General features: G+C 42.8%; 1 protein-coding gene across 1 annotated transcript; it reads left to right on the top strand.

Moving 5' to 3' along the window:
• Window positions 1-1258: 1258 nt before the first annotated feature.
• Window positions 1259-16506, top strand: HNRNPU (heterogeneous nuclear ribonucleoprotein U). Its single transcript, XM_068939313.1, has 14 exons — window positions 1259-2222; window positions 3235-3346; window positions 3475-3548; window positions 5967-6106; window positions 7532-7631; window positions 8561-8673; window positions 9096-9359; window positions 9621-9740; window positions 10244-10372; window positions 10750-10918; window positions 11447-11686; window positions 12125-12327; window positions 13854-13925; window positions 14360-16506. The coding sequence occupies exons 1-14, from the start codon at window positions 1475-1477 to the stop codon at window positions 14411-14413; spliced, it is 2538 nt and encodes an 845-aa protein (XP_068795414.1). The 5' UTR covers window positions 1259-1474; the 3' UTR covers window positions 14414-16506.
• Window positions 16507-27269: the final 10763 nt, after the last annotated feature.

The raw sequence follows: 27269 nt of genomic DNA, 5'->3' as shown, positions 1-27269 counted from the left end.
CTTGTATAGTTAAAAACAGTGCGACTTCCTTGTCTCTCCTCCCTTTTCCTGAAGGCAGGTGAACTTAAATAATTTCTTCTGGTTTAGAAGGCCATGTGACCTGCTCCAGTACAAGGCAACTTCATGTCAGTACACCTTCCCTACAATAGGGCTTTTTAACAATCTTTAGTTGTTCAACTTGCCTCTTTTTAAAATTTCTAAAAGCAAGTGAAAATTAACTTTTTACTAGGGCTTCCTAAGGAACCAGACTTGTCTACTAATGCTAACCTCCTGTTCATCTGCGCTGCTCTCTGCTGTTTCTGCTCCAGTAGCTTTGGACCATATTGGAAAAATTCAGTGGGTGCACAGCTTGGTGGCAGAACAGAGAGGAGACCTACATGAATGCTCTGGAGCAGCAAAGCTGGGAGCAACAGCAGTTTGCTTGCAGTTGGTTACCTGGTCAGCTAGCTCTGCACTAAGCTGCAGACGAGCGTTGCTTGTCTGACGGAGAGTTAACGCACTTGAAAACCTTAAGTTAGCCCTGTGGCTTGTGGAGCCACTCGGTCTAGTTACCGGTCAGGCTGGCGCATGCCGTAGCCTGTGAAGAAATTGCTGTTATAGCTCTACTTTTGTCCTTATGTAACTGTGCTAACAGGGTTGTACCAGTGCGACTATTTTGAGAAGGACTGTTTCCACTTTCAGTTGAAACTGAATTTTCAACCCCTTTTCCGCGCGGCGCAGCGCGCCGGCCGGGCCTGCGGAGGGTGCCCGCAGCGGGGGGGAAGGGGCCGCCGGGGGGGGGGGTCTATCTGGGGCCTTGCTCAGGCCTCATCTTGCACCGAGGGAAGAGCGGAGGCCTGGCGGGGTCCCGCTGGGGCCGGTTTCCCGTCCGGAATGGCGTATTTTGCCGAAAGCGAGCGGGCGGCAGCGGGGCGTCTCGCCGGGCTTCCTGCCGCCGCCTGGCCCAACATGGCGCAGGTACAGCTGTCGGCGCGGAGGGGCTTATGCCGGCAGAGGCAACTTTTCCTTTCCCGTAACTCCGCCGCGTAGACGCGACCAGCCCGGGCTGCCAGGGCCCCTCCTGCCGCCCCGAGCTCGGGTCCGGCTCCGGGTGCCGGCGGGGGCGGCCCCAGCGCACGGCGCCCCGCGCGGGAGAGGCGCCGGGGGGCGCGCAGAGGTGCTGCGCTCGGGCCGGTATTTACGGTAGCGGCGGTGCGTGCGGCGGCCGTTACGGTAGCGGGGGGAGGAGGGCCTACGTGCGCGGGGGCGGGGCGGGCAGTGCTGCGTGCTCGGCCCCGCGAGGCGCGTCTCCCTCGCGAGCTCGGTGAAAGGATTTGGCGCCAGGCGGGTCCGCTCTGCAGCTGCCGCAGCCGCACGAACCAGCCGCGCCACCCACCCACCGCCTCCCACCGGGGCCTCGACCCAGAGCCGCCGCCGCCGTCCGCCCGAGCCCAGAGTCGCCTGCGCGCCGCCCAGGGACCGAGCCGCCGCCGCCATGAGCTGCTCGCCCGTGAACGTGAAGAAGCTGAAGGTGTCGGAGCTGAAGGAGGAGCTGAAAAAGCGGCGCCTCTCCGACAAGGGCCTCAAGGCCGAGCTCATGGAGCGGCTCCAGGCCGCGCTAGACCAGGAGGAGGCCGGCGGGGGAGGCCCCGCCAGCAGCGCAGTTGAGCCTGGCAACGGCAGCATGGAGGGGGAGGCAGCCGAGAGCGGCGGGGGCGCCTCGCAGCTCCACCAAGGAGGAGGCCCCGACCAGGCCGCGGCCTCCACCGCGGAGGACGACGACGAGGAAGGGCTGGAGGCCGCCGATGGCGACGCCATGGAGCTGGGCGAGGAGAACGGCGAGCGGGCGGGGGCCGGGGGCGGCCCCATGGAAGAGGAGGCGGGCGGCGAGGAGGAGGAAGAGGAGGAGGAGGAGGATGAGAACGGAGACGACCAGGGTTTCCAAGAGGGGGAGGACGAGCTCGCCGACGAGGAAGAGGCCGCGGCCGGAGACGCCAACGGGCATGGCGAGCAGCAGCCGCAGCCCCAGCAGCAACAGCAGCAGCAGCAACAGCCCCCGCCGCTCCTCCAGCCGCGCGGGGCCGCCAAGGAAGCGCCCGGCAAAAGCACCGGCGGCGCCTCGGGGCCCCCGGCGGCGGCGGCGGCCCCCGCCGGCTCGGCGGGCCCCGCTAAGCAGCAGCAGCAGCAGAAGAAAGCGGAAGGTGGCGGTGGTGGCGGCCGCCCCGGGGCTCAGGCCGCCGGGGGTGAGTTTGCGCGACGCCTTCGGCGGAAAGGGGGGGGGGGGCGGAGGGGGAAAGAAAGGCCGTTAATCCCCCCCCCCCGCGGCGGGGGGGGCGGGCGGGCGGGCAACGGCCAAGAGGGCGGTTTCCGGGGTGCGCGCGGGAGGGCGTTCGCGGCCGGCGCGACGGCGGCGCCTCCCGCGCCGGGGGGGGGGAGGGGGGGCGGTGTCCCCGAGGGGGTTTCCAGTCTTCCCCCCCCCACACACACACACACCGGCGGCGGCGCCGCCCCCCCCCCCCCCCCGCACCGCGTGCTCCTCGCCAGGCGGCTGCGCTGGGCCGCGGGCGGGGGAGAGGGGTTCTCGAGAGGGGGCCGTTGCGCGGGGCGGCTGGAGGAGGAGGAGGGGCCGTTGCGCGAGGGGGGTGGAGTGGAGGCGCGCGGGGGGTGAGGGGAAGGGGCCGCTGCGCCGGCCGCGCGGGGGGAGGGGCGGCCCCTCCGGAGGGGCCGCTGGGGCGCGCTGTATTGTGCAAAGGAGCGCTCGGCGGCGTGACGTCACTTCCGGTCTGGGTGCTCCACGGGATCGCGTTTGGAAGGCCTGGTACAATGGAGGCGGGAGGAGGCGGAATCCCTTCCCTGCAGGCGGCCGGGCGGCCCCGCGCGGGGGCTCCCGCCCGCCGCGCTCGGCCTGCCGGGAGGCGGCGCACTCGTGCGGAGCGCTCGGCGTCCTTGTGAGCGCCCGGGAGTGTCCTGCTCGGCGCGGGTGAGAGCGCGGGCGCCTTCTTGGCCGTTCTTTTTCACCGCGTGAGAGCGGGATGGCTTTTCTCTGGGCGTCTTCTCTTAACATCGAGGACCGTGCCAGATGCGGAGATGCAAGCTTTTTGTCTTGGAGCAACACAAAAAAGTCTGCCAAGATGCTGTTGCTTTTCAGTTCCTGAGGGTTTTCGTTCAGTTTCCAAAGTTGGAAACGTTATGGATGGTTTTATTCCCAGCAGAGTTACATTGCGTTGCTAAAATAAATTGTTAACTCTGTTACAGGAGATGCTAAAACAGAACAAAAACCTGGTGAGAAAAAGAGGGGTGTGAAGAGACCACGTGAAGATCATGGCCGTGGGTATTTTGAATACATTGAAGAAAATAAGTACAGCAGGTAAAGAAACTTTTGATGCTGGACAAGATTTTGCGAATGAGAAGCTGTAGGAAGTATTTCCTATACCCCTACTAAAATGCTTCCAACTTTAATTTTTTATTCTCTTCTTTTTCCTCCTCCCTCGCCAGGGCTAAGTCCCCTCAACCACCTGTTGAAGAAGAAGATGAGCATTTTGATGACACAGTGGTTTGTCTTGATACTTGTGAGTAAACATGCTTTCCTGCGCTCTAGAAGGTGTAGTGGTATGCTTTTAAACTTAAAACTATGCTTTCTGAAATGTAGGGCAGATCCATTGATCGTTATTACTAAGAAACAGCAAGATTAGCCCTTTACTTTTCAGTATAACGAAACAACAAAAGGATGCCTGGGTCTTTATTAGCAATTATAAGCTTGGCTTTCCCAAGAAATAACGTAATATCATATCGTTTTCTGAAGAAATCTTAACCAAAACACTAACCTGGTACATAAACTAAGCTGTGCAAGCGTGCAGTGAACGTAGATCATGCTAGAAACAGCTTGGGAGCTTGAGTCGTGAGAAACTAATTTTATATCACGTGAATGTTTTACTTCGATAAGTTTCAGGAATAAACAGAGGGCTAAGGTAGTACAGTCTGTGGGGTAAGTTTCCTGCATAACTTGCTGAGGCCCTAGTTACATGCAAACTAATGCAGTATATTTTTTGATTTCTAATAAACTTGAGAAGAAATCAGCAGAAAGCTCCTGGAAAATGCTGCATTCATGCAGTCTGCGAGGTTGGGGGGGGTAGATGGTATATGCAAATGGCATGGCAGAGAGAACTGGTCCAAAGGGCATAGAAATTGAGAACTACATACAAACTGTTTTTTGAAGCAGATTATAAATGTTACTATTATTGTGGTACAGCATGATTTGGACTAACTTATCTTTGAGGGTAAGTATAAGCAGTTACTGCAGAATTACTGCACTTGAATAGGCAAGATATTAACTTGTTAACAGTGTAGTGGAGGAAAGCCTTAAATTTTAGCTTCCTCATACTTGCTAGCTGTTTCAGCTTTTTTTTTTCTCTGAGAAGTACTTCGATGTGGAAGGGGGCATTAATTTACAGCCACATAAATTGCTGAATGTACCGTACTTGACACTTTAAATCTTAAGTTTATTATCTTTTAACTGCCAAGTGGTTGTTTCTTGGTAGGGAGTTATCTTTGTATAAGCTCCTAATTTGCCAAATCGAATAACTGTGGCTAGTAGCCAATTCTTAATATTAGAAAACTACTTTTTCTATTAGAAATAGTACTAGCAATGTTGAAGTTTGATTACTTTGGACAGATAAATTCTTCAGTTTAGTTTGACGGGCTGCTTTTAGCACAGAATCGATCATAGCTTTAAGACTCAATTGCGTAACAACCTGGCACTTTCTTGTCTGGGTCATTATGGTCCAGACATAAGAGGTTTAGTGCTGTTAAGTGCTTTTTACTGCACGTGTTTTCTAAGGAGGTTAAAACTTGGAATTCTGTTTTTGTTATTCTAAAACTAACTTACACCAGATGGGTTTCTTATGTATATTAGCTTTATTTGCTCTTCATGCTACAGCTAAAAGTATTAATGAGAAAACGCTCGAGTCAAATATTGTAGTTGTAACTGGAGATGGCTTTATGCGAATGAAACAAGATCTCGTTTGTGAGAGTTTCCAGTAATAAAGGGGAGACTGCATTTTTCTCTACTTGGCAGCATGCAGTTTTTGCATCAGGGTAGAAGACGTTCATTGCTTGCTAATCTTAAACCTTGTTTATAACTGTCGTATAGGTTTGGAGTTTCTTCTGTGGATCCCTAGCTCTTGGGAAATTCAAGGGCTATGTATGCTGCACATCATGTTACCATTTTGCATTGCCTTGTTGAAAGCTACCAGAAGACTAACTTGAAATTTCATGGTGCTACAGCTCTGAAGATGTAATTAAAGCAAAGGTTCTGCTTGTGTTCCTAGGATTCACTTAGAGCGATAGGCAAATTCATAGTGCAGATCATGTTTCTCATGTGGAGGAGGCTCTCTTGTCACGTTCTGCCTGCTTAAGCTATCTGCATCTGACTTAACTGACTTTATTTTAATTGGCTTAATCTAATTGGACTGGCTAAGTCACTATATTCACCAAAGGCAGTACTACTTTCAGTACTTAAACAAAAGTACTTGTCTTTGTATTTATTTCTTAGCTGCCCTTAGGCTTGGACAAGGAGGTAAGAAAACTTAAAGGAAAAAAAATTAGCAAATAATTCAAAGAGCACTGTACAAGTTTCTTTGCATAGTGGTGGAGATGTCTCGGTTAACTGGCTAACAAAGCTCAAATAGAAGAGCTGCCATCAAAGTAGGTCTGTGTTTCAAGTGCTTCTGCAGAAATCAAGAAATTGATAGGAATTTGGTGACAGAAGGGAAGATGGCACCTAGGGAATGCTAGCTAACAAGTATAACTTTCAGATTTATCTAGGCATGTATTCAATTGCTCGCCTGAAGGATGCTGAACACTTGCCAGATGTTTGTCTTACGATCATTGGAGGTTTGCACCTTTGAAAACTGAAATTGCCTTAAACGCGTAAGACTAGACAATCATACTTTATTTTGTAATAGAGTAAACAATTTTTATGTTAACAGATAACTGTGACCTGCATTTTAAAATCTCAAGAGACCGGTTTAGTGCTTCCTCTCTGACCATGGAAAGCTTTGCTTTTCTTTGGGCTGGAGGAAGAGCCTCCTATGGAGTTTCTAAAGGCAAAGTCTGCTTTGAGATGAAGGTGAGTTAGACTGATGTTTCGGTGGGAGATCATTCTGCGTGCTTAAACATAATACTGCTCATTCTTACCATTTTCTTTCAGTCCAAACTTTTTGATTTAGTTGCAACTAATTCAGATGAGTCGAACATAAGAGCTTTTAGAACACCTCCTGTTCTGGGCCTATGAAACTGTTAACAATAAAAGATGTCTTAATTAGCAAAACTTCTTCCTTTATATGGATTTCCTTTTAAAAATGAACTTGCATTTGTGTTGAATGTGTAACTTCTGGTCTTAACTTTTGAACTAAGATTTTCTATTAGCATGTACTGTGAGACTTGATGAGTTTTGGTACTTGCTAGTCAAAGCTCGATTGTACTTTCTGAAGATTCCAGATTATGTATACACATACACCTTCAGAGATCCCTTCCAACCTGAATAGTGCCATGACTTGTATACGTAATGTGAAAATTTTGGAAGCAAGAGTTTTCCTAAAGGGAAAAATGGAAAAGAAAAAGCCTTACGGTAATCAAATGTCTCCCATTCACTGAAGGGGGGAAAAGTAAAGGTGCAGAATTTGATTTTTGGTTTAACAATGCTTAAGCCTTCTTGCATGTGACATGACATGCCTGTGTATATACATGCTTACTCTGTTCTTTCTCCAGTGTTTTCCTATATAATTGCTACCGTGAGGAGTGGGTAGTGACACTCTTCACTGAGTGATTTCTGTCTCTGTTGGTACTTAAAACTTTGGAAGGCCAGTGAAGGGAAATTGATGTCGTTGTTGCCCTCTTCACTTTCAAATCAGTTTCGCTTTGGTCACCTGACTTGAACAGTTGTGGAAACTGAGGTGCTGGTCGGTTTTTTGCAAATTTCACCAAACTGACCTAAAGCAGGTAAAAGGTAGATTTCCTGCAGATTCCTGTGCTCTTGGTGGGGTTTTTGGAATCTGCTTATGTTGTTTGGAAGTTGGCAACTTGCCCAGGAACCCTGCTTACTGTGGGAAGGGATGAGTGTAATGGTTTCCCAGGTTTTTCTAAAAGAATTTTTTTCTTATATCACATTTCATTGGAAAAGCAGTTTATTGCTAAATCTCAATATCATGGGAATGTTTAAAAGAGTATATCTTATGGTGTGTACCTTTAATACTCTCTCAAAAGGACTGAGGCTTTTGGCCGCTAATTGGGACTGCTGTGACTAAGTGCTTTGATTGGAGGTACAGGGTATGTGATGTCTCCATTGCTCAGTGGAGAAATGTAACTATTTAGTGACTGGCTTGTGATTCCACCTTGCCTAACTTGAGCATGCCTCGTATTTTTGCCGAAGATGGTAATTACTTACACTTAGTAAGGATTGAAACAAAGTACAAAGGTTCCAGATGTTACCTTTGTGTTTCCATTTTCTTGGAGTCTAATACTACATACCTTTTAATGAATGATTTAAAAATAGGTTACAGAAAAGATTCCTGTTAAACACCTGTATACAAAAGACATTGACATACACGAAGTACGAGTTGGCTGGTCACTGAACACAAGTGGAATGTTGCTCGGTAAGACTTAAACATTTGGTTACTTATGTATTATTTGTATATGTGGCTGAAGTTCTCATTTCTTCAGCACGTTAAGAAAAACTTGGTGTTTGTAATCCAGGTGCTTTGAAAAGTGATCTTCACTTTGAAAAGTGGTCTTCACTTGAACAGTTTATTGGACACAGTGAGAAAAGGTGCATTTTTGGGACCGAAGAAAGTTGCTAGGAGGAAGATTGTGGTGGTGTTTTTTTTAACTCCCTTTAAATAAAGAAAAAAGTGTAAGACTAGCTATGAAAGAAAAATTCCTGGTTAAGTACACTGTCCTTTTAGGAGCAGGGGAGAATCCACATTTCTGAAAGTGGTTAGGAGGAAGCACGAATGTCTTCCTGAGATAAATTAACACTGTAATGAACAGTTTCAATAACTCGTACCTGCTGCTGACGTGCTCTTTTGTGGGGGAATGTGTATGAATTGGTATATTCTAACATCAGTGGCTTTCTAGTCAAGTATTTAAGTTCCACCTGAGCCTAGTGACTCAGTTACCTTCATTCTCAGCTGTCCCAGAGTTTAGGTGAAACACAGCCTATAAAATGGGGAGGGTTAGGTGCTACTCAAGATTAATTCAGAAAGTTTATCCAGATATTTACATTACAAGTGTGTGGATGCATAAACAGGTCTTATGACTTCAAAAATTACTCACTTATGTTTTCTTTATCTAGCAGTTTAGCTTTATGCAAATATGAATCTGGAACCAGCAGCGTAAGACTCTTAAACCTGGGAAGGGGGCAATATTGCTGTTTGATATTAAGCAGCAGCTGTTTTGGAAGTCAAAGCTTGTTCTGGCATAAATAAAAGCATTGTGAAAGTCAGTATACTTAAGTAGCTGTAAAGTGACTGTGTTCATGAAAGTTAGACAAAATACGTACTTCTAGTTTAAATTACTTCTTCAGGTGAAGAGGAATTTTCCTATGGATATTCTCTAAAAGGAATAAAGACATGCAATTGTGAGACTGAAGACTTTGGTGAGAAGTTTGATGAAAATGATGTGATTGGATGTTTTGCTGTAAGTTTTCACTTTCTTTTTTTCTCTTGGGGGGGGGGGGAACCTTGAATTGTCAAGCTGCTTTGATGTGAGAAGGGGTAAAGCGAATCCAGAAAAGCTTGGAGCCAGACAAGTTGCTTAATCTAGGGGGGAGGCAGAAAAAACATGCATAATCAACAGTGGCTGCTGTCAAGGTTTTAAGATTGCATATTCATAGACAAATGTCTTTAAAGCCTTTTTAAAAAAGAAATTGGATTTTAAACAAGATCATCGTTGACAGTCACTTATTTCAAGGGAAGAAGCTTCTAAGGAATTCCATTATCTTGTAACAGTGTTACAGAAGAACTTTGAGTGAATAGAGCTCATACAATGTAATTACGAATATGAATTTTCATTATGAGGTGAGTAATTTCATACAAACTAACGTTTTGTTTGAAAAACAGAATTTTGATGGTGATGAAGTGGAACTTTCATATTCCAAGAATGGACAAGAGCTTGGTGTGGCATTCAAAATAAGTAAGGAAGTCCTTGATGGGCGACCACTCTTCCCACATGTTCTCTGCCATAACTGTGCAGTTGAGTTCAACTTTGGTCAGAAGGACGAACCTTACTTTCCTGTACCTGAGGAGTATACCTTCATCCAGAAGGTCCCCCTGGAGGATAGAGTCCGAGGACCAAAGGGGCCTGAGCAAAAAAAAGATTGTGAGGTAGGGTTCTTATTTATTATCTCAAAACAGTTGAGGCAGATGGACCAAAGATTTAAGCATACTTCTGTATAACTCTTCTGCTTTTTGTTTGGAGAATAGCATTGACACTTGGTATCCCATGACTCGCTTCCTCCCCCCCCCCCCCCCCCCAGTTCTCTATTTTAATTAGGTTTGCTAGCCTAAGTGTGCCAGAGTTTCTTTAATATGCAACTTAAAAGAAAAATATGAGCTAGTATCTCAGTACCTAATTTGTCATAATAGGTGGTGATGATGATTGGCTTGCCTGGAGCAGGCAAGACTACCTGGGTTACCAAACATGCAGCAGCAAATCCTGGGAAATATAACATTCTTGGGACAAATACTATTATGGACAAAATGATGGTAAGTGGTAATATGACTTCCTGTTTGATATGTTGCACACTTACTGTAAATCTGAGGGTTTTCTGCTCCCAGGGAATTCTTTGTGCATAAATCTAAGAAGTCGCTACTAGTTACTTGACTATATTAGTGAAGATTAAAGATTTAGTCTTACTGAACTACCACTTAACACACAGCGCAGCAGAACTGTGAAGTTTTTATGGTGCTATGTAAGAAAGGCTGTTGTTCAGCTGTTTCAATTTGTTTGTCATTGTCTTTAGAATAGCATATGCAGCTTTGAATCAATAATGTGGTGAATATATCTTAGACTAACCTGTGTTGCTTCACCTAGGTTCTTTGTTTATGAAGATGCATGTTTTGTGGAGGCTTTGGGAATTTCAGTTAGATGAGTTTGTAGCCACTGCTTTGACTTAACAATTCTTGAAGTCAAATGAAAAGCATTTAGCCAAAAAAACCGGCAGCCACGTGGATCAAGGCTGCTGTAACTCTGGGAAATTTCTCTATAGGTCGCAGGTTTTAAGCGGCAGATGGCAGACACCGGAAAGCTTAACACACTGTTGCAGAGAGCTCCACAGTGTCTTGGAAAGTTCATTGAGATTGCAGCTCGTAAGAAGCGGAATTTCATTTTGGATCAGGTAGAGGCTTCAGTGAGAAACTGTTAAGGAAATTTGTTACAGGCTATAGTGCAGTAATTAAATGGGATTAAAGCTACATTCTAGTAGCAGTTGTTAGTTTCACTTAGTGACTTTTACTCCTTATTCAGGAGATGCAGAGTTGAGATATTACTACAAATGCTTTATCTGAACTTCTCTGGATTTATGGGATGTGGGAGGAATAGTGTTTTAACACTTGAATATGAGATCGTAACTTTGCATTATGCAACATCTTTATGTCCAGTTATTTGTAAACTTCATTGCAAGCTCTTGTAGAGGTGAAGTCTATACACCATAAGTTGACTTCCTTAACTCTTACAATGACAGCTACGTGTAGTAAGTTACTGCATTTTTTTCAGACAAATGTGTCTGCAGCTGCGCAGAGGAGAAAAATGTGCCTGTTTGCAGGCTTCCAGCGCAAAGCAGTTGTTGTTTGCCCAAAAGATGAAGACTACAAGCAAAGAACACAAAAGAAGGCAGAGGTGGAGGGAAAAGATCTTCCAGAGCATGCAGTTCTCAAAATGAAAGGCATGGAACATAATCCTATACCGTGTTTTAGGATGCTGAGTATCTGTTTAAAGGATTAAGTAAATCTGAAGTCTAAAAATCACGTTATCTTAAACAGTTTTACTTGAGCAAAACTGGAAGACTATTGTAACTTGTAGGACAACACTATATTGTGTTCCCTCTGCTGCAGTCCTTAACACTACTCAGTTATGCTGATATGCTTCATGCAGATGCACAAAGCTGTCTTGGCATAAAGTGCCCTATTTAAGTGACATATTTGGCAGAAACTGGTACTCTGAGTGGAGGTTTAAAAAAAAAAAAAAGATATAGGCAGAATGTTTTCAAGGTTTGGAACAGTACTGGCAACTCCTTGGAGAACCATTTATTTCTTTTGTCACTCTTACATTTCTTAAGTTCAAGTTACGTAATTTTGTCCCTATGTGTTGGGAATGCAGGGGGTGGGAGGAAGAACGGGAGAAAGGTGGTTAAATGCATCTTTAATTGTAGGTGAATGGAGAAGCTGAATACTCAGTGTTTTTGCAATTGTAGGGAACTTCACACTGCCAGAGGTAGCAGAATGTTTTGATGAAATAATCTATGTAGAGTTGCAAAAGGAAGAAGCTCAGAAGCTCTTGGAACAATATAAAGAAGAAAGTAAGAAATCTCTTCCACCGGAAAAGAAACAGAACACTGGCTCAAAGAAGAACAAAAAGAGCAATAAAAATCAATTTAATAGAGGTCAGAGAGGGCGTGGAGGATTCAACATGCGTGGCAACTTCAGAGGAGGAGGTGAGCCTAGAAGTAAGCCAGTAAACTCTGGAGATCACTGCTGCTAAAAAAATAAATGTTTGTAGTGCTTGATTTCTCATCATTGTTATGGGAACCTTGATTTTTGACTCAGGTAAGTGTAGTATCTTGACCTTTACTGCAAAGTTAATTTTCTCACTTCAAAAGTGAGAGTCACCAGTCCTTTCCAAATCATGAATTACAGTATTCATGTGGCTTAAGGCACAGTTTCTGAATTCTTAAGTTTGGTATTTGCTTGTGAACCACACTGAGTTAAGGTGTTTTGCGTGTTTAAATTAGCGCTACTCACTGTGACCAGATGGCTTGAGTTTTTTTGCACTGAATTTGGGCATCTCCATTTCTATACTGTTATTAATCTTCACATAATGGTTATTTTGAACAATAAGTATTTCCTGATTCGAGCAATTCTCTCCCCTGCAGTCCCTGGCAATCGTGGTGGATACAACAGGAGGGGGGGCAATATGCCTCAGCGAGGTGGAGGTGGTGGTGGCGGCGGCGGTGGCAGCAGTGGTGCAATTGGCTATCCGTATCCTCGTGGCCCTGTCTTTCCAAGCAGAGGTGGCTACTCAAACAGAGGAAATTATAACAGAGGTGGAATGCCCAACAGGGGGAACTACAACCAGGTAATGCCTTTTTTAGGGATTTATTAGTTGAACTACAGCACTTCAGGTGATGTTGTTTGAAAGGTTTGTTACTAATGAGCAGCAGCAAACTTGGCTATTGTAATATGCTAATCCCATAGCAAAAGGCCTAACTTTCTAGGTTAGTGCATGTGCTCAGAGCTCTGAAGATCAACTAAAAAGATCTAGTGCTGATACAGTGGTTCCATATTAAGACTGTACTTCCCTGGCCTATTAAATCTGAAGATTTTTAGGGCTTATGTTCCATGGTAGCTAAGGATAACAGCTTCCGTTTTAGGGCACTGAGAGGACCGAGTTGCCTTTTTGCAATTAATCTAGGTGCATATGCTCAGCTATGATTTCTAAATACATAGTTTGGCATTTCATTTTAACTGAAGCATTGTACTGCTTTTTGCAATACGCATGATGTGCAGGTGCCCATTTGAATAACAGTAAATCACTTCTGTAACTTCACAGTGTATGTGAAGGCTTGTGAGTGTTGTGCCCCTCCCCCCTCCCCGAGTCTTGCATCTAAATGACAGGTCGGAGTCTTCATCTGTGGTGAATATGCCTGTGTGCTTGCTCGCAAACAGTGCGAGGATGCCTCGCGTACAGACAAAAGCAGTTTTTATATTGGCTGTAGTGCAAAAAGGACACGCACAGCATGTCCTATTCAGTATGTTTAACGTACAGCTCATATCATGACTTTTACATGATCCAGAACTAGGGGATGCTTAACACTGCTAAACAGCAGTAGCCATTGTTTGACTTTATGGTCAAGCTGTACTTTTACTAATTGTTGAAAGTTAAACCGACAAGCATTTAGAGAACTTCCTGGAAGTAGTTCTTGGGGGAAGGTCTTTGTTTTGGTGTGTAACAGCAAGCACAACTAGTAAAGACTTACTAGCCTTTGTCTTAACTGATGGATATCAGTGAAAGTATTAGAAAATATAAAATTTGGATTACTGAGGAGCCAGCAGATGGAGCCCAAGCTAGTAAACATGGCTCAGGTTTGTCTAATACTGATGAACAGAGGAAAAGCAGTGTTTTATGTACCAGTATCAATGGTTTTTTTGTTTTCTGCACCATAGCTTTGATTTGAAATTTTGTGGACTAGCTCTTCTATTTTCAGTTGTATGACCCATATCCTTTTGTCTGATCAGATAACATCCTTGTAGCAACTACAGCCTTTCCTAACTAAAAATAGCCAAGCTGTTGTATTTTTAGTTGTCCTGGTGCAGTTTAGCAGCTGGAAACAGGGTGAGTCAAAACTGGATTAGCCAGCTTTCCAGACCATGGGCAACAGCAGTTCATTGAGCTGGCTTGTTTGGAGGTTCTTGCCCCATGTTTAAGTGGTTGCTTGGAGGGAGATACTTCTGGTATTGTTTGCTAATAGAGGTGATACCTTATACTGGAAAGCTTGCATGTGGTATGTCCTGTTTTGGTAAGAACAGGAAGACGACTAGCATTAGTACATTTCTTGAAAATCTGTCTGGATGAGGTAGTTCAAAACCGTTGTTGTCTTGCAGAACTTCAGAGGACGGGGAAATAATCGTGGCTACAAAAACCAATCTCAGGGCTACAACCAGTGGCAGCAGGGTGTAAGTAGTGATAACTTAAACTTTTCTTGTTTACTGATTGTTGAACTGAGTATTTCAAAATGCTATCTGAAGTAATTAGAAGTAGATATGTAATAAAAACTAGGTAGCAACATTTTGTATTAGCCAGGTAATGTTACTATAAATAGTTTTCTCTGTAAGACTTAACTGGGCTTGATGGTTTTGGTGTATCAAATTGCAGCTATGGCTTATCGGTCTTAATGGTATGTTAGTATTTGGCTTCACATTACTACTGTGAAGTGCACTCAACTGCCTTCAGTTGTTTAGGAACTTACTGCTATTTGAGAGGACTCTAGTCTTAAGTTCCAGGGAAGCTAGCTTGTTTTAAAAACAAAAATAAATTCTGTTTTTAAAAAAAAAAGTATGATCTTGATGTGATTACAGGTTAAAATTAACTATTTATCCATTTATTGCAGCAATTCTGGGGTCAGAAGCCATGGAGTCAGCATTATCACCAAGGATATTATTGAATACCCAAATAAATGAACTGATACATATTTCTCCAAAACCTTCACAAGAAGTCGACTGTTTTCTTTAGTAGGTTAACTTTTTAAACATTCCACAAGAGGAAGTGCCTGCGGGTTCCTTTTTTAGAAGCTTTGTGGGTTGATTTTTTTCTTTTTCTTTTTTTGTACATTTTTAATTGCAGTTTTAAAGTGATTCGTAAGAGAACCTCAGCATTGTGCACGATAAGAGAATGTGTCAGTATTTCAGGGTTCTACATTTTATCTGTAAAATGTGACTTTTTTTTTACCACAACAAAAGTAAAACGTTGCTTTGTACCTGGTGTCTTTTTATTAAAGAATTTTCTCCTTTTTCCCCATCCCCCAATTTCTAAGAAACAGTCGTGAGTCATGTCACAATACGATAGAAATGTTAGCAACCAAATTCGTATAGAGGCTTCTTAGTAGCCCTCATGAATATCATGAGATTATGTAAAGCTCCATATTACACTCCATCCTCTCTATGAAGCTTCTGGGTGGGGAGGGGAGGAAGGGGAGGTAAAAGTTTCTGGCAATAACTAGGACTTTTTGTAACATTTGGAATTCAATAAGATGTCGGGGCAAAGAGGAAACCTGGAGCTAAATAGTGAAGGTGGAGTGTATGTAGAAGCTCTTAAAGTTGTAAAACTTGGTTGCGTTATTTGTGGAGGCTCAAACTTGTGAAGGTACAACACCATAATTTCTTTTCCATTTGTTCTGCATTTTGATTCTGAAAAGAAGCTGGCTTTGCCCATTTCTTATTAAACAAAACTTGTTGTAAATCCAGTTGTCTAATGGGATCTATATGAAGTTAGCTGTGTGTCTGTATAACCCTTTCCCCACAAAATACTGTATACCTAGTGTGCTTGTAGTAGTTACTCCACCATTTTGTAAGCTAATGAAACTGTGAGTCACCCATTTTATATCTAATTTTTAATCATGTCAATTCTCAAATGGGTGTATCTCCTTAGCCTGCTGATTCCTTTTCTCTTTAAAGAAAGTGGGTGGAGAAATTTAACTCTAGACGTTTGTTTGCAATAAAATAAATTCATTTTACTCTTGTTTTGGGATTGTTGCCATCAAGGTCTAAAATCCCGTTAAGGCTATAAAGAGGAAGAGAATGTATAAAAACAATGATGTTGGATAGTTTTAAACTCATTACTGTGTACATGCTGAAATACTTGTGTTTCTTTAAAAATCTAAACTGGTGGTTGCTCTGTTAAGAGATATCACATGTATAATCTCACAATTTAACATGGCTATATGTGTAGGGCAAAAGACTTTGAGTTGCACTTACGCATCATGTAAATCCACTCAATATATTTATTGTAAAATAGAAATTAGGGAGGGAGTGGGGAAAGAAACTGGACAGGAAATAGGACAGAAGGAGGGTTGTCATGAAGAGTGAATTCTGGAATGGAATGGAGAACTTCAGATTTGTTTTAACTGCTATTTTGTTCAGATATATGCTTTTGTAAAATTGTGGCAATGTTAGTTAACAATTTACTTGCATTTTAATGCCATGAAAGACAGGGGAGAGATGTAACTGTCATAAATTGGAGTGAACGATATACATGTGAACATGCATGTTACTGCCGGGATCTGGCAGCGCACAGGCTAGCAGAGGCTTACCAGCAGCAGTGTAGATGTAGAGTCAATGTAGTGTGCTTGAATTTTTTTTAAATGTTAGTCAATTTCTTATAGTCTTTGGAAGTGAAGATGTGTTGCTCTTCTAGCCTTTATAGCAGATACCATATTGCATATTGACATTAAACATTCACAGCACCACCTCCTTGTTAATATTGCTTTAAATCATCCCTCTGAACAAACAAAAATGTAAGTTGTCTTTAAAGAAACACTATCTAATGAACTAGAAATGCAGGAAATCTAAACCTGAACCTGTTTTGCTGAAATGGAGTTTTCTTTAGATTTGCAGGAAATCTTAGTGTAATCAAATTCTTTCCTTCCCCCTACCCCTCTCCCAAGAGCTAACACTTTGTATGGAGTGCTGATCCTTTGCTTATTTTGGTACTCTATAAAATTATATAGTCTTAAACTGAAATATAAGAGCCTACACTTACTATGTGGTTGTAAAGTTTGTATTTTAATTCAGAAGTTTGGGGGGGTGGTTTAACTTTTCAAGGTGTGGTGTTTGGAAAAACAAAAACAGTACAACCCTTTGCAGTTTGTGGCAGTAGATGTCTTACAAGGAATATCTGTTTCTACTAAATTCCTATACAAGAAAAGCTGTTTTGGCAGCAGTTCTGAGCAATATTGTATGTACTACCTGTGTTCTGATATACAGAATTCAAAAAGGTTTTAACATAAGCATAATCGAGGCACATTTAATTATGAAATAACATATAAAAATCTAAATACTTGGTTTTTCCCCACTTTTTGCTTGTATTTATTACAGTAGAGCAGAGAACTCACTTTCACGAGGCTTTGTTCAGCCTGGATCTATCCATAAAGGAAAAACTCATTTATTTCATCTTAAATCAGGTTACTCTTACGGAGGGGACTTGGTACGTGAAAATGGCTTGCATTTACCTAGGAAATGACTAATAATCCAAAAGACTTAAAATTGCAGTTTGTGCTTAAAGGCAGTAAGAAACTTAGTTGATGGCTGCAGCAAATACAAGAGAAGCACAGCTGTATGTTATCAAAATGAGAGGGCTGGGCCATCTGGCATATTGAGTAACTTCTAGCAGGCTTAGAAGGGCTTGTTTACATGAAGAAAAAGCACCCGTGTTACAGCAGCTGCGCTGCTGGCAGTGGTGGTGCAGATGCTGGTGATGTCTAACCTAGATTTCTGTTACTATGGAGTACAAACGTGGAGAGCCTTGGAGCTGGTCTGGTAGCAGTGGAAGTGTGGTATTAGGATGTTTGTGCAACTGTTAGGAGCAATAGTGGTAAGAGGCTGCTACCAGTTTAAAAAAAAAATTAAAATTAAGTAATCCTTTCCAGTTAAGTTGTTTAAATTCCTTTCATGTAAACAGTGAGGTCATAGCCATGTTGTGTTGCACGATGAACCCGTGAGTACTTCAGCCACAGACAGAAGGCAGGTCTATATTGGGTATCTCAGGAGGAAGCTTCTGTTGGAGAGAAGGGGGAGGGAAACAAATATATGTATATTTGCTAGTAACAGTAGCTAGGATACACAAGACTTAACCTGCCTAGGACTGGGTGACCATATAACCACAGGTACTTGCCTGGTGCGCTGTGGTACTGGCAAGAAGCTGTGTCCTCGGTGGTTTCTGCTCCCTAAGCTCATAGGAAAATGGGTGAAAATGTGCTCTGAGCCTGCTCAGACCCCAGCCCCAAAGTACTCTCTGAAGTGGACTATCTTTGAAGTGGACCTTTGGGTGGGGGGTGTTGGGTCTGGTTTGCTTTTTGAAATGCCCTTGGAAAGTCCCTGGTCTCCAAATCCAGGCGCTCTGCTATAGTGAACTGACTCTCCTAGCAGGCAGCACTGCTCATGTGCTGCACAGGAAACGCTGAGCACTGGTGTCAGCATGCGTGTGTGTGTGTGTGTAGGAGTGCAATGTAAATGCTACCTTGGTTATGGCATAAGTTCCTTTTGGTACATGTTACAGAATACTTCTTGATCAGCTAGAAGACTTTCAAAAAATACATTCTCCCTTGACCTCCCCCCCACTTTCCCTATTTTTTTTTTTGATACTGGAATTCATTAAACTAGTATTTTGATAATGCCATATGCAGTCCATGATATTTACCTTTTAAAAAAATCTTCCTAGTGGTGTAAGCTGCTTTTTTATCTCATTGCTGTAACATGTTTTACCCGTCTTCAATATCAGATAGCTTCATCAGCTACTTTGAAGATTTTGAGAATTTTTATCATGACCTTTTAGAAGACTAGGTCAATGCTTTCTAAAAGCACAACCTGAAACTCAGCCACAAGAAATCAAACTGAGCATTATAAGACATGGGTTACTTTATTACTTCTGCAATGTATAAAAGCCAAAGACCAGACTCTCACAAGTAAAGAAGTGTGCTTATACCTTAATTTTGAACAAGTGAAATCAAAGCAAATCCATTTTAAGCAGTTTTAGCCTGAAAGACTATGGAGGATGGGGTTAGTTATAGGATGTCAAAAAAAAAAAAAAAAAAGCTTCTGGAAGAGGAGAGCAGAAATGCGGAAGGGCTGCTTTGTAGCTCAAGCATTAACAAACCTCTTGTGAAGTTAGAGAAGCACCCTTGTTTTGTCATGCAGAGATCACCTAATCCTAGACAAAGTGACACCATTTGGAGGGGGGAGAGGAGGCCTGTTTTTATTTTAATTGCAGGTTAGTGATTAGTTCTGTGCAACTTTTCCCCTTTTGCTCAGGGACTGAGACACCAGCTGTCTCCTCTGGTGCGGTGGGCCTTTTTAGGGCTAACAGTTGCATGGAATCAGTCAGCTGAAATAGGGACTTGGCCAGTCAGTGAATCTAGATTGGACTCCTGCCTGAGTTTGTCTTTCTGCCAGTACTGGAAGCGGCAGGAAGATTTGGCAATGAATAAATAACTCCATAAACTAAGAGCTTAAAAAGATGCAAAGTGCTTAATAATATTGTAAACTTAAAAAAAAAAAAAAAAAAAAAAAAGGCAAACTTAAACTGTAATATAATTAACTTTCTCCTGCAGGTGATATTGGTATTAGTCATTGCTTGCCAGTACTAGTATTTTAGAAAAGCTTATTTTCATTTCTGGTTTAGTAGGCAATCTTTGATCTGCAGAATAATATCGGTCCTAAAAGTTACTGAAATTGAAGTTATGAGTAAGGAAGCTTAGCAAAGTTTTTCCTCAAATTTTGTCATGCTTAGAAAAATGTTATAACTTAGTAGTTCCAAAGAAGATGCAATTTACAGTAAGTATGTATATTGGAACTGCGTCTCGGTTAGCACACAAGGGCTGAGAGGATACTTGTTTTCTCAGAGTTAGTTCTCCCTTAGCTAGGATCAGATATCTGTGTACCAGGACTTCTGTGATAACTAACATAGCATAAAAATGAAAGTACACGTTTTCTGGTCTGAATGTGGCCTTAGTTTGTCACATTAGCCTACATTAACTCTTCCAATGCTCTTTGCTTGGGAGGTTTTCCCCTAAGTTCTAGCAAAAAAAAAATATTTAACATTTGACATGTGGGGAGATCTGTGCTGCAGTGGAAACTAGTTCTGAAATGGTGCAGAAACATGACAAAGTTTTATCATAAAAAGGGTCAGAATAATACTGAAGAATTGTCTTGGTGTAATTGCATGCTTAAAATCTCAGTGTTTTCCAGCTGAGAGACATATGAAAGACTTGGTTTTCCTTAATTTTTACGTGTAGCCCATCTAGAAACAGGTTAAATCTGTGCTTTCAAAGGGCTCTGGTGAACTTTCAGCTTTGTGGGGCTATTGAGCAAGTTGATAAGATAAGCCCTTGTATTATAAAAGGACTTTTGCCTTTGTGGTAAGAAGGTAGTAAGAGATGGGGGAGAGGAAATGAGTAAGGTGAGCTGGAGGGATTTGTTGTTGTAATATTTTTTTCTAAAAGAAATGACACTTAGGGCTTGCTTACATCACTCTGTGAAGCAAGATTTGGAGACGACAGTTGAAGACCTGAGCAAGCAGGTCTGCATTACAGCAGCCCAGCTTTACATGCAGGTTGCGAGCAGCAGACCTGCGTGCATGAAGTCTGACCGAGCCTGCGTTGTGGGCGCTTCTCTCTTTTCTACTTTGTATTCTGTGCTGCTACTAGAGCACGTGCAGAGCTCTAGTGTTTGGGGTCCTTTAATACAGCCTGAGAGCAGTTCTAGGTACTTTATCGTTATGGATTTGATTCTTTGAAAATTAAAGAGACTGATTTGTGTGGTCAGTCCTCTGCCCTATGTCAAGCTGCTTCTGCCTTGAGTCTTGGGCAATCTCTGTCTCTCAGCAGACCACAGGATCGTAGACACGTTGTTCACAACGGACCTTGGGAGATCGTCCAGCCCAGCCTCCCACTTGAAGCAGGACTGTTATTAGCACTTGATCGAGTCAGCTGGGGTTTTGACTAGCTGAATCTTGAAAACCTGCAAGGATAGAAAATACACAACCTCTCTGGGCATCCTGTTCCAGTGTTGTACTGCTCTCTTAGTAAAAAAAGTTTGCCCTACTGCCTAATCCAAACCTCCTAAGCTAGAGTCTGTGGCCGCTGCATCTGTTACATTATCTGCCACTACCAAGAGGCCTCATCTTTGTAACTGTCCTGCAGGTACTTTTAGGCAGTTAATAGATCACGCTATATTCTGCTCTTCCTCAGGTAAGTCCAACTCCTACCTTTTCTCCAGAGGACATGTGCTCTTGGCCTCTGAGCACCTTGGCAGCCCTTGGCTGGACTTTCTCCAGTTTTTCCACATCCTTGATGGCCAAGAGGGCCAAAACCAGACAGGAGTAATCCATGCGCTGCCTCAGCAGTGTCATATAGAGGGGGATAAGAGCTTCCCTTGATTTGTCCTGTACTTCCTGATGTAGCTCAGTATGTGCTTTGCCTTCTGTGCAATGAGAACTCTCTGTTGGCATGTATTCAACTTGGCATGCGCTGTAAGCCCTATCCTTTTCAGCAGGACTGCTATTCAGGCAGTTGGTTCCCAGCCTCTATTGTACACTCAATATTATATAATGGAGTGTACAAGCAGCTATGCTGTAATTAAAAAAAAAAGGAATTTATTAAATTGTTAAACAGTAAGTCAAGCACCTATGTCTCGTGTATTTTACCTGTTTTTTTTTCTGAGAGATCTCGGAGAAAACTGTGATAGAGCAACTGAAAACTATTTTAATACTTGCATATCAGAAAATATAATAATGTTACAAAAATGTGTTTGGGTTTCAGATCTACAGTCATGGTAGTTTTTGTAAGAAATTGCCTACTCCTTTTTGTAAAAAAAAAAAAAAAAAAAAAAAAAGAGAGGGAGAAATATCTCCTTCATCAAGCAGGGGACATCAAGCACTAAGCAGGCTTCCGGTATTTGAGCTGAACAGCTTAGTCTGATATGTGGTTGCAGTAGAAACTGCTTTCTCTGAAAGAATGAGGTGAAACAAATTGTAATCCAGCACTAGAGTGCACAGGGCAGTCTGCTGAGCCCAGCACAGCTTGGCGTTCCTCTTGCCCCCCCACCCCGGTTTGGGAGTTGAGAAAAATCTCTGATGGCTTCCGCGTTCCTCTGCTTCTCAGAGGGAAGTATGCTGGAAGAGGGAGATGTTTCCAAAAAACAAAGTTTCTCTGGCAGCTCCTGGACATTCTTGAGACAGGGGCTGCTACTATTAGTTCAGCAGTGGTGTTGGCTCAGCCGTGAGATATTTATGTTCCTCCATTACTTGGCAGTCTGCCTCTGTGTGTGTGTTTAAAGTAACATCCGTGAAAGGGAAATAGAAACTTCCAACAGTTTCTCTTGGCAGATTCTATTGTAGAAAATGGAGATGATAGAGGTTTTCATGAATAAAGTTGTTCTTTATATATAAACTGCATCATCCAGCAAGTATTAAGTATAAGCATCATTCTCAAGTTCCAAAATAAAACTGAAAACTACAGTATTGAAGGCAACCAAAAGCTTGTGGGCGAAAGGAGGAAGTGAATGGTTTCCTCCTTGGGTGGTGGCTGTATCTTGAAAGTTCTAGCTAATGTGGATCCTACTGGAGATGACTAGTACCTGGAAGGTGTTTCTGTTGTAGAAGTAATTGGACTTGTCTGAATTTGGTGTTAGATTTGCTGCCATACAATTTAATTCAAGCCTGTAGTTTGTTTGCATGACATAGCCTTGTAGTTCTCAGAGGCTGAACATTCCTGAAAGGAAGGGAGGGCACGTGTGCATGTGTATGTGTGTACATGCATGCCTCCTTTGCTCTGCTTGCATTAAACTTGCTAGTCTGCAGGAGAGGCTGGCTAGTTGTGTGGTAGGTGAACAAGCGCTCTCTCTCTCATGCAGCCCCCCTGTGGCAAAACAGTGTGGGCTTCTCAATGGCCAGATAGCACCACAAAGAAGCAGATGGAGCAAAACGCTTAGTCTTGATCAGGGCATGGTGCCCACCAGCTCCAGAACATGGAGATTCCTTTTTTCTTGTATCAAGTGGAGCTTGGAGAAAAAGGCTGCTGTATAATCAATTATTTTAGGAGGAGCACTTGAAAACACATGTGGGTGGTAAGGTGTAAGAGCTGAAGTGTAGTTCGTCCCCGGTAGAAACGTGCATAAAACGGTCAGTGGATTTTTGTATTGAGATGACCATCTTCCTGTTACCTGGAGTATAAAAACGTCTGTGGGAGTGGTTCAGAGGAACAATGTGGGGTTTAGGCAGGAAGGGCTGAGCCTTTTTTTTTTTTTTTAAGGGGGCAGTTGAGCGGGGGGTGGGTAATTGAAGATTGCATTTAGATGGCGTCAGCGCTAAGAAAGAGAGCAAAACAAGTTCTGTCATGGCATCCTAGTATTGCTTCAGGGTGACCCTCAAGGGCTTTAAATGCTGCATGAGAACCTTTTAAGCAAAGTACATAATAATCATTGGTAGTTCCAGATTCCTTTGGGCTGTCTGAACAGAGTATATTGTCCATTTTAAGAAGGAGGCTGTTGGAAAATTTCTTGCTGCATGTTGGAGCCATGAAAAAATCCTTTAACAGCCATTTGTAATATCGTATCTGCCCAGTCATAAATTAAGTTACTGGCTCTACGTCTTCAGCAACGTTGGCAGCGTTGCTACCATCTCATCCAGAGCCTGATCGTTTCTTGACTGAGCACAGATGTTAGCTTCTCCTTAATTGCTTACGTGACATATCCTGCGTATTTTGTTGGCTGGGACTGTGAGCCCCTGACTGTGAATTTGCTCAGAATAAGGGAGCCATATTATAGGCCAGTCTAACATCAGACACTCTTACACGGGGACACGTCAGTAACTGTGACTGTGCTCCTGCCTCTGTGCAAATGGGTCAGGTGGAGCACTCCTCCTGTCTCCACGGCTTCTGTGCAAAGCGTTGCAGTGCTGAGGTGGGAGAGAAAGACACCGCTCCCGGGGTTTGGCCACCAGCGAAGGTAAAGGTGGCAAGAACGCCTGACCTGGATGATGGAAAGCATGAATATCAGCCAGAGTTGAAAAGCTTGTAGAAGTCAGGCAGGTATATAAGGGCCAGTAGGCCAAGACTCCTTGTAGATAACTGTACATTGTGATGGCTGTAGTTAATTGCAAGTCATTTGCCATCAATAGGAAAGATGAGACTCTGTCTTCTGGGGAGAGAATTTGTGTTGGCTGAGAGGCACCTAACGCTTTGGTGGATGCTGCTGTTTGTAACAGCATTTGACATAATAAACAAGCACTTACAGTTTAAAAAAACAAGCAAAGAATGTACTTTGCTCTCTTACTGACACCTTGTGAGCATTCAACTACAGATAGCTAGAGCTTCTTTGGTTTTGTGAAATACATCACCACAATATACAAAGACTGGGTATTGTTGGTGCTGTGGTCAGTCTAAAGAGAAAGAGCCTGTAGAGGTAGTAGTCTGCTGCCATGGCAAATTTTATGCACTTGCAGTGGGCTCTTGACATGTTCAGCAAGTTGAGGGCTGTGAGCCAGTCCTGCTCGTGATAGATGTCAGAAGCAGCTGTTTACTGCCTTGAAATGCTAGATGGGTTACTATATCCTCCTGAACATCTAGAACAGAATTGCTGTTATTCTTTAAAATAAGACGATACAGAGTACAGAGAGTGGCTTTCAGTGAACAGGGTTTCCAAATTGCACTGGGGACCACAGACTGCCCTTGTGCCTGCAAATTTCCTCCCAGAAAGAGCTGACAGGATTTTTGACTTCAGGCTTTTAATTGTACAAAACAAATGTGGTTTTTTTTTTTTTTGGTTGGTGATGGACTTGAAACAAGTGTTGAGAGGCAAAATACCCAATAGAGGTACAAGGAGTAAGACCACAGCACTGGATTCAAATTTATAGTTCTCCTCCCAGAAGGGCCTGACCTGTTCCTGCAGGAACAGAAAGACCTGCTGCTAGCCTGTTCTTGGGCACACTACATAGAATCCAGTGGAAAAATGGGTCATGTGCTGGAAAAAAAGTATATACGGAGTAAGGGAAAAGGGAGGGCCCAGGAACAGTCTTAGTCAGGGTTTTTGATAGCCATAAATGAAAGCCTGTGTTTACTAGCATCTTCTTATCCATCCTTCTTTTCTTCCTCCTTCCTTGCCTGCCCCCCTCCCTTCATTTTAAGGTTTAGCAATCATACTTGCTTAACGTAATATGTTCAGGAAAAGCAGAATAAGGATACATGCTCCAATGTCTTGAGTTACATTAACTAAAAGCCAAGTCCATTTCTGACACTTAATTCTCGATTCTTCAAATGCTACACTTGATCATCTAAACATACTATAAAAACTTTGTTTTGATCAGTTTTTCAAGGCGATAACATATTTGCTTCAAGCTTTAAATAACCAAACAACCTTCACTAGTCATCACTGAGCTCTTAGGTTAAACTCCTGGATATAACAAGGATAGAAGTACAGGAATTAGGCTACAAAATTGGGGTAAATCTTTCAGTCAGGAGCTCATTACAACAGAGTTCACATTCACATAGAACTTGTTACCTAGGTTGCCTATGCTAGAAGTAGCAAATGTACCCCCACCCAATCATCCTAAGAAAAGCCAGGCTCATTTTCGAAATTTAATTTATTATTGACAGGAGGAGGTCACCTTCCCTTTGCAGCACAGTAGGACTCGGGGGTGGGAGGGCCACAAATTAGCTGGGAAGCTTGCAAGACGAAGCAATAAGAAAATGCCAGCAACGTCTCCCAAAACTCCCTGCTTGGGTTACGATGCAAAGCATGAGTTTGAGATGGCAGTTGTAATTGTCTCTATTGTCAACTTAAAAAATTCACGGGTCGTGAGCCTGCAGAGGATTGTAAGCATTAACTTTGCTTTAGCAAAAGGTACTGAAGAGCAGAGGTGATCTAATCATGCAGCTCTCTATTAACCTTAGTTTGCCGCATTTCTGCCTGTTGACTTGACAGTGACTTTCCTCCCTGAAAGGCTTGAAAGCTGCATGCCCTTGCTCCATGGGCACCTGGTGCTGTTGGGAGCCATAAACATACTCCTGCTGGAGGACTGCTGATAAACACCTTTTCCAAAGAATATTGCTACTGTCGGGAGTGGCAAGAGTAAGGTAACTGAAGAGTGAATGGGGTCATATAAGCATTTATTTATTTTGGTGGTGTTTCAGATTGCTTTAAAGTAGGTAGGATTTTATTAACTTTAGAGATTATAAATAAGTGTGCCTGTCAGTCACTGTTTAGGGACCACAGTAGTAAGTGTGCGATAAATAGGACTTTTCTGTGGTCTCTTAGCTTAAACTTGTTAACACTTTGTTCTCTCCATTTTTAAGGCTTGTTCAGAGTGCAGGAAAACACAAATTTTCAAAATTGCTAGTTCCTCTTAGTAAGGCTAAGTATTAAATGGATGAAACTAAATAAAGTAAGAGCTATCACACCTGTCACAGCTGCAATACTTGAAATAAAGGTATCAAGTCCAATAATAAAACATTGGTGGAGAATGTGTGTTCCCACTGGTGACTTAGCTTAAAAATTAGCCTTAATAGGAATATGGCTCACTAATTTAAGATATAGTTATGAAACTGATTTTCATCACTGAAAGTATCTGTTACTATAATATTTATTTTCTTGTGAATTTATCCCAGTTTAGCCTACTTTAATAGCTTTGAGATGCCTTTTTTTTTTTTTCCTTTTCCTGTCCTTTACAAAGGAGCTTGCTCTTTTAACAAGGGTTTGTAACTCATCGGTCACCTTCAAGCTACTCTTCCTAGCTAATGCAGAAGCAGCTGTAACAGACACTTTGAGGAATCATGTCAGACTTTTTTCTACATGTTTAACTATGGACGTTCTTTCCACTGCTATTCCAGCCCACCCTTCACGCCAACAGATTCCTTCTTTCCTCCCTTCAGCAAATACTCTGACTCTTGTTTAGCTCAATTCTACATCAACTTTTATTAAGTAATGAAACTTGCAATGCAATCATGTCATTTACACTGCTTGCATATTCTCTTTCCCCATTCTTCCGTTAACATCCAGCACAGTCATTTTACATTTTGCGCAGCGGTAAAAGTTCACTGGATGTTAGATCAGTTATCTAAGCAATACAGATGTAGCTAGAATTCAATACAGTTATTTGCATGAATTTGCTAATGCCGTAGAAGAATTGTTATTGAGCTCATATCCTTAAATACAATAGCCTAAAACAGCAGCCAATTAACACTGGAAAGAATCTAATCTTACAATTTCCATCACATTTTTTAATTTACACAGTGTCACGTTTCTGCTTTTTTCTTGTCGGAGTCACATAGGTATTAATTTTGAAGGATGCCGTTATGTGCCCGCTAACTTCTTTCCTATCAGTACAAAACAGCATTCTCCTCTTTCTCAACAACTGTGCCTTGCCAAAGAGTAAATTTTCATCTGGATGCTTTTGTTTTCTAAAGTCTACAACTGAACTATGACCTCTCAGCCGAAAGACCCCCTGCTTAGGTTGCAGTTCCTTCTCTTATGTCAGACAGGAAAGAACTCAACCATGTCTTAAAATAGGGACTTGCTATGTACTTGTTCACAGCTCATTCAGTTTCCCACTGCCACTCTCGAGGCCCTTGGAGGCAATACCTCCTACCCAATACAAGAGAAGGAGCCTCCCCCCAAACTAGAAGCATTTATCTTCTGAGTTAAGGTTAGCTATGAGTAACTGCTGAGTTTTCAGTTTTTCCAGTGAGGAAAGAAAGAATTTCATCATACTAACTCCAGTTCTCCAGATACTTTTAAATAAAACTGTTGAACTGA

This window comes from Struthio camelus, chromosome 3 (assembly GCF_040807025.1).
Source record: "Struthio camelus isolate bStrCam1 chromosome 3, bStrCam1.hap1, whole genome shotgun sequence".
Taxonomy (NCBI): domain Eukaryota; kingdom Metazoa; phylum Chordata; class Aves; order Struthioniformes; family Struthionidae; genus Struthio; species Struthio camelus.
The sequence above is the reverse complement of the archived record's forward strand: the minus strand, read 5'-3'. Positions and strand labels throughout refer to the sequence as shown.